The sequence below is a fragment of the Juglans microcarpa x Juglans regia genome, chromosome 6D (assembly GCF_004785595.1).
Source record: "Juglans microcarpa x Juglans regia isolate MS1-56 chromosome 6D, Jm3101_v1.0, whole genome shotgun sequence".
NCBI classification, from domain to species: domain Eukaryota; kingdom Viridiplantae; phylum Streptophyta; class Magnoliopsida; order Fagales; family Juglandaceae; genus Juglans; species Juglans microcarpa x Juglans regia.
In genome coordinates, this window is record NC_054604.1 from 12,905,420 (window position 1) to 12,917,725 (window position 12,306).

At 40.1% G+C, this 12,306-nt stretch overlaps 1 protein-coding gene across 1 annotated transcript; it reads left to right on the top strand.

The window, feature by feature from the left end:
- The first annotated feature begins 228 nt into the window (after positions 1–228).
- LOC121235196 lies at positions 229–859 on the top strand. The gene has a single exon (XM_041131477.1). The coding sequence runs from the start codon at positions 251–253 to the stop codon at positions 797–799; it is 549 nt and encodes a 182-aa protein (XP_040987411.1). The 5' UTR covers positions 229–250; the 3' UTR covers positions 800–859.
- Positions 860–12,306: the final 11,447 nt, after the last annotated feature.

Below are 12,306 nucleotides of genomic sequence, written 5' to 3' on the forward strand. Positions count from 1 at the left end.
ATTTTATGGAAAAACAATCAAATTCTAATAAAAAAATGAAAGAATCTTTTCTCCGATAGTCCTAATAATAATAATAATAATAATAATAATAATAATAATAATAATCTATATGAAGAATAGAATTAAAATAAATTTAAAATAAATAATTTTAAAAAATTTATTTTTATCTGAAGCTCCTCTTTCTGGATCTTCGCCTATAAAACGTCGAGAGAATAGAGAATAAGACCTACCGTCTTCAAACAAGAAAACCATGACTACTTCCTTCACAGTTTTCATCGTTCTGCAACTTCTGCTAACTCCAGTACCGCTACTTCTGCTTGGCCAAGCTCTTAATCCCGTTAGAGGCAACGACAACTTGATCGAAATCGAATGCCACAATGCGGAGGTACCATCCACATGCATCCAGTGTCTGAAATCCGACCGACGTTCCAAAAACTCAGACAGAGTAGGAATCGCGGCGATAATGGTGAACTGCCTGCAAAACCACGCAATGACCTTGTCAACAAACATGTCGGAGCTGGCTTCCGGAACCGCAGATCTAACCATGAAGAATGTGTTCGAAGATTGCGGCCGAGGTTTTTCATCTGCATATAAAGAGCTGTCTTCGGCGACCTCGAGTTTGGAGAAACGCAAGTACGACGAAGCTGAAATGTTGGTGAACGAAGCCCTCGAGTACGAGCTGAAATGCCATTCGAAGATCGGAAGCTATGGGGATCAAATCCCGAAAGATGTTGTTTATAGGATGAAGCTTTACGAAGATCTTTCTGAGGCTACAAACAGGATAGTCGAACGACTTTAATAATTCTCAATGTTTTTGGGTTTCACCTCGGTCGTGATATGAGCAAATTAGAAATAAGATTAAAAAAAAATTAACTAGTTTATCACATATAAGTTATTAAATCTTTTTCCATTTAAATTAATTGCGCAAAATCGCACTGTGTGAATAGAAATCGTATTTCTAGTCGCCTAACCGAATCAAATGGCCGTCCAATTATAAGAAAAAGAGAACAATAGAAATATCGCATCAGTTATGTACAGTGGCAAAACCAGAAATTCTATTTTGTAGGGGCCATATTAATGTGTGCAATGATAGACTGTTAATGTAGTGTTTTGCATACGAGTATTGGGCTCAGTTACCTGCAACACAAAGAAGATGAGAGGCTCGGGATTGAAGGGTCACCTATGCCAAACTTAGATTTTTGTTCATTTGAGAGAATTTCAATAAGCAAGAGAACATAAGTTTTGAATTCTAGCTTGACTTCCGGCTTTCATACTGCTCATCGAGATCAAGGTACTCCATATCTCATGTTAGAGGCCCTGATGTCCTGTAGGAGATACCACATTGTCATTTTTAATGTGGCATGACCTCCCCACTCCATGCCTTGGTGGCAGGTGGGTGGGTGGGTGGGTGGGTGTAGCCACCTTCCATGTGCTCTGTAAGTGACAAGGAGTTTTGCCATGATCTCTGTCCATGTCCTGTATCCAATCCTTAAATGCGGCATGGCTCTGGCACAACATGCTTCTGCAGGGCAGTGTCAGGGTAGGTGGTGTCCTACCTTTCCTTGTCACCCAGCTTCCCACTTAGGCACTGGGCCCTTTTCTCTCTTACCCAAGTAATGGCCCGATTGTACTATTGAACATTGGGCCTCTAGGATAAACTTGCCCGACCAGAGAGGGATGTAAATATCCCTCCCAACTTGGCTCAGCCCGATAGGGATGCAAACATCCATTCCAATTACCTCGCCAATTCCTACTATATGCATACAGAGGGGATTCTTATTATTTTGTTTTCTTTTCTTGCTTCCCCTCCTTTTTATTTTTGTGTTTGGTGGCTTATGACATCTAACGTGGGGGGCTGCTTGTCACGCGCGTCTATCCATTTTCTCACGTTGGAGGTTGCATCTAACAACTCGATCCCACGTTTCCTCATGTAGTGGAAATCGCAGGACCTATCACTCTATTGTTTCATTTTTTATGACACATGACACTTTCTCTTCTAGGCAGCCCGATCATCGTAGTTGCCTAATTAAACACAAGCCCCGTACTACTTTTACCTTTTTACTTTCTTACATCTCTCGCTCTCGTTGTGACTCTTATTTGCTTCCTCTATTCAGTTCTTCTCAATTTTCTTCCTTCTTGTTCACCTTCAAACCCTTTCATTTTCCCTCATCTTCCCCTTCAATGGTGTGTAAGAACACCTCGTGTTTTGCTTCTTGGGGTTCTCACTCAATCCGTTCGGAGGGACCTTCTAGGGTTCTTGGGGTTGGATTCCCTGAGGTGCGCAATGTGTCTCATTACTTTGATAGGTATCATTGGACCTTGGCGGTCACTTCCGTGGACTTGAGGTCATTCAGGTCCTCTTTCAGAATGCCTGGTTCCATCGTCTTTAAGGCTCTGGTGAATTGCGAAAGGGCTGTTGACTCGGAGGGTTTTGCCATGAAGGTGGCACTGTCCCCCCTTGATGTTCACCAATTGACTGCGGCTTCCTTTCTACCACCCCATCCAAGAAATATTGGACTTTCTCCGTCTAGCTCCATTGCAACTTCACCCCAGCGCGTGGTGGATTTTGCTATGCTACTGCATCATTTGGTGCATGGTCCTGGGACCCGCTAGCAAAGGTTACCCAAACTTGACTACGAAAGAGTTTCTGTTCACACTCTAAGTGCTACATCTGGGTGGTAACCTGTGCAGCTTCCACTCTCACACAAGATAGAAAGTTGCCGGCCTAGAGTCTTGCTTCTCCTGCGCCAAAGATTGGTTCAAGCAACTTTTCTTTGTGATGGAAGAAAGGTGGGAGTTTCTCGCCAGGGAGGATGCCCACCGCGAGTTCCCCATTTGCACTGTTTGGAGAGTCATGCCGGATGACATGGAAATTTGCTTGGACCTAACTGGGCATAAGCAAGCCTAACTGGAGGCAATTTATGCCTAGGTGGAAGGTGCAACAATAGGAGGTCCATTATGATGTTCTACTTACCAAGACCAACATAGACCGGGTTCCTATTGACTTTGAGACTCACAAGGAAATGAACTGCCGCAACCCTAGAACGCGAAGCACTTGCAAAAATATTTTTTAAATGTACTCACGTACTGACAAACATCGAAAGATTATGAATAAAATTTTCTTTTCCTCAAATTACGTGTTTGGTGTCGTAGGGTATCCCATAAGTCGAGTCACCCACATGTTCAACAAGCAAGATAAATCATTCGACTACTTGACCTCATTCGCGTGATCAACTGGCAGGACAAGTTATTCGACTGCCTAACTTCACTAACGCACTCAACGGGCAGGACAAGTCATTCGACTGCCCGACCTCGCATACGCGTTATACAGGTGGGACAAGTCATTCGATCGCCCAACCTCCCTCACGCGTTCAACGGGGGGACAAATCATTCGACCGCTTGACCACCCGACCTCCCTCAAGTGTTCAACAAGCAGGACAAGTCATTCGACAGTCCAACCTCCCTCTTGCATTCAACAAGCGAGACAAGTCATTTGACTACCCAATCTCACTCACGCGTTCAACAGGCGGGACAAGTCATTCAACTGCCCAACCTCACTAACGCATTCAACAAGCGAGACAAGTCATTCTACTGCCCGACCTCACTCACGCACAAAGCAGGTTAGTCAAGTCACTTAACTGCCCAACCCCTCTCACTAGCATAAAGGTGGAAACAAATAACTTATATGCATAAAGTCAAAAGGAAGAGAATGGGAAAAAAACAAGGCGAATGAGTCGGGTAAGAATATTTCAACATGTATATTGAAGAAAATCGTCCTTACTTACATAAATAAGAAAATGAACGGATGAGAATAAAAATACAACATAAGCGAGTTTGGCAACTCTGAATGCTCTAAGAAAGCATTGGGCATCTGCTTTTGGCATATAGTGTTGGTGTGGCGTAGGGTCGCACTATCCGCTTGAAGAGATATCAGGTTGAGGGTCCTTAGGTCGGTCTGGGGATTCTCCAAAAAGTGATCCCTCAGACTATCTAAGCCCTTCTTGTAATCGCAACCCCAGGCCCGATCACAAATCCTCTTCACCACTAGAATTTGTATAGACAATCTCTAAGTCCTGGGTAGACAACTCACCTTATGAAGCAAGTAACTCGGACTCTTGGGTTTCCACCCGCTGGTCTCACGTCTGCAGCTCAACCCCGACTACGGCTAACTCGACCTCAAGGTCTCTCACCTCCTTCACCCGAGCCTTAAGGAGGGATGACTTACACTTCCAAGTCGTCTCCAACTAGTTATACGACCTCACATTCGAGTCATGTTGCTTAGCCAACCTGTCCTTCTCAGCTTGAAGGTGGTGACACGATGCTCGGAGTTCCTCTAGCTCTACCTCCTGTTGATCCATTGACTTGCGCAAGTTGTCTCGCTGCTCCTCTAAGAGTTTGACCTCGATAAGGAGTTGGCCAAGTCGCCTTGAAGGATGACCATTTCCTAAGGAAGCTTAGTGGTTTTCTTCTTCTTCTTACCCTTGCTGACGTACATCTGGGCGAAGGCCACCTCGGCTTCATCCCTTTCGTTGTTTGTCTGATGGACCTTTATGCAGACCAGGATGGCGAGGGGTCATACCACTCAAACTTCTTCTTCTAGCTTGCCTTGCCATCCATGATCGGGATAGCTAGCTAGTTAACACCCTAGAAGGAAAAATGAACCAGACAGAGTAAGGGGCAAATCGAGCAAGGAAAATACAAAAATTGCAACAACCTGAGGGAGGACAACCATACCGAGGAGAAGAAAGCCTTTAACTTGTTAGCATCCCAACTAATGGCCTCGGTCTGGGCTCGATCAAAGCCCGAGCTGGCCCATGGGGCTTCACTTTCTCTAACTTTGGAGGTCTGCCCCCAATGCCCTAATTGCCAAAGGGGCAAGGAAGAGACATGGGGAGAAGCATTTTCAACCCATACGAGTGGCATTCTAGCACCATCTACGGTGCCTTCTCTCAACGTCTGTCTGGATGTTCCCTCTTAACGAGCACTATAAAAGCTAGACGCCAAGTTAGAATTCGAGACTTATGTTCTCTTGTTTACTAGAATTCTCTCCAAGGAACAAAAATCTAACTTAGGCATTGTAAGTGAAGCTTCAACCTCAAGCCCCTCATCTTCTTTGTGTTGCAGGTAATTGAGCCCAATACTTAGTGTGCGAAATACGTCTTCAACAATGAGGATGCTTGCATACATGCCTATGTGTATGTATATCTATATATTATACACTTTGTTGTTTATAATTATAAGAAAATACATTATATATGTAATTTAATTTCATATTCCTTTCACTTTATAAGAAGTTATTTTTTGGATTGTATATTTTTTAGCTCATATTTTCAAGTTTTTAATTTTTAGGTGGTATTTATTTGTTTTTTTTATGTATGTATACACATTTTTATATTTTGGAGGCAAAAATTATGAACTTTAAGAAAATATGAAAACTATTTTTTTTCATACTTTTAAGAAGACTCAAGAATTTTAGATGGGATTAGAAGACAATCTTCATATTTTTAAAAGATTTTAAGAAGTTTTGTTTTTAAATTTTTTGAGATCAATATTGTTTTTTTATCAAATTTTATTTAAATTTAAATAATAATTATTAACTTTTTTTAGGCTCAACGAGATTTTGCCAAAGGTTATGTACTATTTTTTTAATGCATGTTGCTAGTGTATGCAATACACTATGTTTTAATAGTGTCAATAGGCCTGTTCATCTAGGCCGTTATTTTTCTCGGCCCTGTCTAGAACCTAGAACAAACCTGGGTTGGTACTCGGATAACCAAACCCGGGTACACTAAGTCCGGGTACCTTTAAACCAGGAATCCGATTTTTTTTTTTTCCTTTTTCATGGTTTGAATGTTTTGATGTTTCTTATTTCATTTATTTATAAATTATACTTTTGAGATAGTCTTTTTTGGAAGGCAAACGAATGGGGCGTTTGATTATGTGCACCCAGATTGTTTTAAACGAATGGGAGGCTTGATGCCAACCAGAATACGAAGTCAAATGGAGATGTTTAATTGATTTTGCTGAAGAGTCCAAAACCAACCCAAATGATTCGTACCATGACACTACAAGAATGTAGCATGATGGTTTATTATTTAAATCATACCTAAGTTAATTTTTGTATTTGAAAAATAATCGGGTAAGGTCTGGAACCCGGATTTCTGGGTTTCAACCCGGTTCATAATCGAGCTAGGTTTCGACCCGGGTTACGATCCTGGTATGCCCAGGTACCTGGTCCGAAACGTGGGTGAATAGTGCTAAGTTTCAACCCCAAATATATGTAATGTTGTGTCTATCTTTCTTATATGCATCGGGCCTTTTTTTTTTTGCATGATTTGGATAAGAAAACCATCTCAATTGATCTCATTTTAACTAGGGGTAAAAAAAAAATCAGTGAACCGGCAAATCGGATCTGACCAGACTGAACCGGTGGGTTTGGTCCGATATCAAGTCTTGTACCCGCTCAATTTTTCTCAAAACCAGTCGAAATTGATCCGGTTTCAATTTTCCTTTTTCTAACACCGGACTAGACTGGTTCATATATATATTTTAATTTTTTATATTATATAAAATATTATTTATATGATTTTTAATATTATATATAATATATATAATTATATATAAAATAATTTTATACTATATGATAAATTATTAACTAATATAATATTAAATTTTAAATCCTATATAAATAACTATATATTATCACTATAATCTATTGTATTAATAGTTATACTAATACTATATCACTATATATAATAATATAATATAATATATCACTATGTTATATATTATAGTATACCACTATAGTCTACAATATAATTATAATATATTACAATATATTATCACTGTATTATTATATACTATAATATATATTATATTATATATACTATATAATATACCGAAAAAATCGGATCATATCGGACCGTTTACACCCTTAAGATTCTTAAATAATTATTACAACTTTCACTTGACCTGTGACACCCCTAAGATTCTAAACTAATTATTACAACTTTCTCAAAAATGAACAATTCAATTTTTTTAAATCCTAAAACAAAAATAATATTCTAAAAATATTTTATTCAATTTTCAACTTTCATCTCATCTAATCTCATCTCAACTCACTATCCAAACTAGGTCTTATCCATTCAGACAAAAAAAAAAAAAAAGATGATGTCATCTTCAAAGTAGATATATTTTTGTTTTGAATTTATTTGGATTGTGATAGGTTGAATTCTTATAAGTTGAGCACAAAATTCATTTTTTGAGGCGGATCAATTAGTAGAATTTCTTTCCCATTTTTGATAATGTATATTTTGATATTGTTAAATAAGGTTAATTCAAATTATCTCAAGCGAGTTCGAATTACCTCAAGCTAGAGCAGAATTCTCACAAACTCATATATTTGCCTATTTTATAATCCAAGTGAAATTATTGTGATTGCACCTCTACGTCACTTAAGAGACTAATAGATTTTCTTAAAATAATTTCACACTTTAAGATCAAGAGTTTAAAATGGTTGCTCTAAGAAATTGTTTCCCTTATCTCTATTTTGTATTAAAAACAATTGTGAATAACAAAATATAATGTAACTCTAGTCTTTCTCCCTCATTCTCTACTTTTTTTTTTGCCATTTCAATTTCTTTTATTTTTATATTTTCCTTGCCAAAGAGAGAGAAGTATCATTGAGTAATAAAAGAAGAACCAAATATCTACTTGTTTGAAAAGATTTACAAAAAAAATGGTGGTTTCTCCTCCTATGGTTTCTCCTCTCCTAAGGTTTCCCTTTCCTAGGGTTTCTCTGTATAGAGGTTTTTTTCTTCCTGGCGGGGTACAAGCGCGATAGTTTTTTCTTTCCTGCCTTGTTTTGTGTGGACTTTTGGGTGGGTGATATCTGTTACAATGGAAGTGAATCTGGAAGACATGTACAAGAAACTCTCTCTCACGTCAAGGAGACTGAAGATATTCAAGTAGATGTACAGCGGCTGCAAGATGCTGTTCTTTGTGGTGGGAAATGCTTGTTGGTTAAACTCTTTACTGAATGCCATTACAACCGGGAGGTGTTCAAATCCACGATGAAAAGAGCTTGGAGGATGGTCAGGGATATCCAATTCAGGGAGTTGAATTCAGTGCTCATGCTAATCGAATTTGAGGACGAACGTGATAAAGATTGTGTTCTTAAAGATGGGCCTTGGGCTTTTGATAAACACTTGGTGTTGGTCAAAGAAGTTGAAAGCCATCAACAAGTCCATCAGATCAAGTTCACTTTTGTGTTCCTAAAGATGGGCCCTGGGCTTTTGATAAACACTTGCTAATCGATTGAAAGCCATCAACAATAACAAAAGTTGATAAACACTTTTATTATTGTTGTGGCCTCCTAAACGATGTCCATTTGGAGTGTGAAAAATGGCAAGGACACCAAAGTAGTTTTGAGTTAGAGGGGCTCCCTTATGGTATTTGGTTGTGTGCTGGTTTCTAATCGATGAAACGATGGCCTTGTCGGGAAAGGCAACCGGAGGCTGGTAGTAGTAATCCGATGACTTCCCCGGTGGAGTCCATGAGGAAGGAAGGTGATGTAATCATAGATCAGGGCGAGAATCCGGGAGCCGTTTTTGGGGTTACGGCGACTTTACAGGAGACGGTTCCCCAAGACACGCATACGTTGAACTCCAGGATTCTAGCAAAGATTGTTGAAAGTGAGAAGGGAGTTGATAAGGATACTGCTGCAGATGTTACGCAGAAATTGTTGAAGGTGGATGAGGGAATTACGGACCCTCAGGATGGCTTTCAATTGGGCTGCATCAACTTAAAAGAACCCTATGCAGTGGGGACTAAAGGTCCTGTTGATGGGTTCGCAATCATGGTCAATGAAGCCCACACGGACCTGGTTGGACCAAAGCTAACTAAACCCATTTTACTGGAGGGACGTAAATGGAAAAGGCTATCCATTCTTAACAAACAACAGCCTCCTGTTTTAGTCTCTCCACAACGGACATCCTCAACTCGCAAACAGAAGGAACAGTTGGAGGAGGATGCAGTGGTGACTCGAGTTTCACGGAGGAAGGTGGCGTCTATTTCTCTTAATGATGATGCGAAGAAGCCTCAAGAATTTTCATCGGCGGTGGCTGGGTCCCAGCACTGCCGAGCACCATGAAATGCCTAAGCTGGAATGCCCATGGGCTTGAGAACCCACGTGGCACTCGGGTCCTTTGGGATCTCATCAAGAAGGAAGCTCCCGATATAGTGTTTCTTCAGGAAACACGTCTAAAGGTACGTGATTTTGAGAGATGTAAATTTAAGCTGGGTTTTGTCAATTGTTTAGCTGTCGATAGTGAGGGAAGAAGTGGGGGACTTGCAATGTTATGGGAGAGGGATATTAATTTGTCGATTTTGAGTTATTCAAAATCTCATATTGATGCTTGTGTGAAAGAAGATGGGAGTAGACCAGTGTAGTTTTTTCTTACCGGCTTTTATGGACATCCTATTTCTAGCCAAAGAAATAGATCCTGGGATCTAATTTGTTCTTTAAGAAGAAATGAGGATGGGGTGGCTGATTTTTGGGGATTTCAATGAAGTTCTGTTTAATCATGAGAAGTTTTGGGGGAGAGAAAGAATGCAGAGTCAGATGGAAGAGTTTAGGAAAACTGTTGATGAGTGTGCACTAAGAGACATTGGTTTTAAGGGTCCTAAATTTACATGGTGTAATGGGAGGGAGGCTGCCTCTAGAGTAAGTGAAAGGCTGGATAGATTCTTTGGTAATCCTCAATGGTGGAATTTGTTTCCATAGGCTGAAGTTGTTCACGGAAGTGTGGCATACTCCGATCATACCCCCATTTGTTTGGAATCAGAAGTTGTTCAAGTTGAGAAGAGGAAGGAACGATTGTTTAGATTTGAAGCTATGTGGATTGGTGAACCAGGCTGTGATAACATTGTGAAGGCTACATGGAATTTTGCTAATGAAAGCTGTTCAATGGAAGATTTGATGCGAATGATTCGGGTCTATGGTAAAAGGCTTCAAGTATGGAATCGTGTGGATTTTGGTAAGGTTCAAAGGCAGTTACAGAAGGCCAAAGATCGGTTCAAGTTGTTGCAAGAGTGTGATTCCATGGGGCTGAGAAGAGATGAAAAGCAACATGCTAGGGAGGAGGTTCAGAAATGGTTAGAGCGGGAGGAGATTATGTGGAGGCAGCGAGCTAAAGTTTTGTGGTTGAGAGAAGGAGATCATAATTCAAAATTTTTCCGTACTAAGGCAAACCACAGGAAAAAAAAGAATTCAATTGGAACGTTACAGAATGAGGTGGGAGAATGGAAGGAAGGGGAACTCAGAGATCAATTGATTGTGGAGTATTTCAGGAATATGTTTACAGCAACAGAGTAGCGAGGAAGCTATGATTTTTTGGGATCCTTGGCTGGAAGAGTGACTGCGGACATGAATGCTGATTTGAGCAAGCCTTATACTGAAGCTGAGGTGTTTGCAGCCTTGAAGCAGATGGAACCAGCATCAGCACCAGGACCCGATGGCATGGCACCTTTGTTCTTTCAGAATTATTGGCCTATCCTGGGTAAGTCAGTGTCTACTGCTGTTCTGGAAGTACTGAATTCTAGTATTATTCCCTCCTCTATGAATCACACTTTTATTTCTTTGATTCCCAAGAAGAAGAACCCTGTGAAGGTGGCTGATTTTCTTCCAATCAGTCTATGCAATGTAATTTATAAATTGATTTCTAAGGTCATTGCTAATAGGCTTAAGAAGGTATTGCCATGTATCATCTCAGATTCTTAGTGTGCTTTTGTACTTGGTCGACTCATAACTGACAATGTTTTAGTAGCTTATGAGTTAGTCCATTTTTGAAAATGAAGAGAATGGGTAAAAAAGGTTATATGTCCCTCAAACTCGATATGAGTAAAGCATATGACCGGGTAGAATGGGGTTTTTTAAAGGAAGTTATGAGCATGTTGGGTTTTGAGGAATGATTAATCGAGTTGATTATGAATTGTATCCAGTCTGCCTCTTTTTCAGTCTTAGTGAATGAGGAGCCAAAGGGTCATATAGTGCCTAGTCGAGGGATTAGACAAAGGGACCCTTTGTCCCCTTATATTTTTCTGCTAGTTACTGAAGGGTTGATTTCTCTTTTGAAAGATGCAGCCAGTCATCATGAGATCTCAGGTATTAAGATTTGTAGAAATGCCCCTTGCATTAATCACTTATTATTCGCGGATGATAGCATTATTTTCTGTAAGGCTGACGTGGGTGAAAACAGAAGGATACAAGATTTGCTGAAAAAGTATGAAAATGTTTCTGGCCAGAAAATGAACATGGAGAAAACTGTAATGTTTTTTAGTGGCAATGTTTCAAGGTACAGGCAGGAAGAGTTAAGGCAGCTATGGGGTGTCTCTGAGGTGCAAAATTATGAGAAGTATTTGGGTCTTCCTCCTGTAATTGGTCTTTCAAAATCAAAGGCTTTTTCTGAGATGAAGCAAAAGGTGTGGAAAAAGCTTCAAGGTTGGAAAGGGAATATGTTATCCGAAGGTGGGAGGGAAGTGTTGATCAAGGCAGTGGCACTTTCTCTCCCAACTTATTCAATGAGCTGTTTTCTTCTCCCAGTTAGTCTATGTGCAGATTTGGAATCCATGATGGCAAAGTTTTGGTGGGGTCAAAAGAAGGAAGAAAAGAGATTCCATTAGATGAGTTGGAGGAAAATGTGTGAGCCGAAAGGGAAATGGGGACTTGGTTTTAAGGATCTGCATGTTTTCAACTTGTCTTTGCTAGCCAATTAAGGGTGGAGGATTATGCAGGAGACGGATTCTTTGATCCATAAGGTATTCAAGGCTAAATACTTTCCTCAAGGAGTGTTCTTAGATGCTGGTTTAGGTAAGAGTCCTTTTACATGGCGAGGCATTTGGAAGGCCAAAAAGTTGCTGAGTCAAGGATGTTCATGGAGGATAGGCGATGGTAAACAAGCCAAGCTCTGGAAGGATCCTTGAATTCTAGGCCATCAGTCTTTGATGAAGGAAGCCATCTTAATTTCGGATGAATTTCGAGAAGCTGTTGTTGACAGGTTAATTGATCCAGTTTCTAGAGACTGGAACTTAGGTCAGCTTCGAGCTCTCTTCAATCTAAGTTTGGTTACAGATATTTTGAAGGTTATGATCTATCCAAATGAGCAACCTGATAAGATGATTTGGTCCCATGAAAGAAGTGGAAAATTCAGTGTGAAAAGCTGCTACAGATTTTTTATGTCACAATTTCAGGGTGATCAAGGGGAGTGCTCTAACGACAGGCAACAACAATCTCTTTGGAATACTTTG

What these genes read in the sequence shown, in the direction of transcription:
- LOC121235196 (XM_041131477.1), top strand. Translation starts at nt 251, where the DNA reads ATGACTACTTCCTTCACAGTTTTCATCGTTCTGCAACTTCTGCTAACT.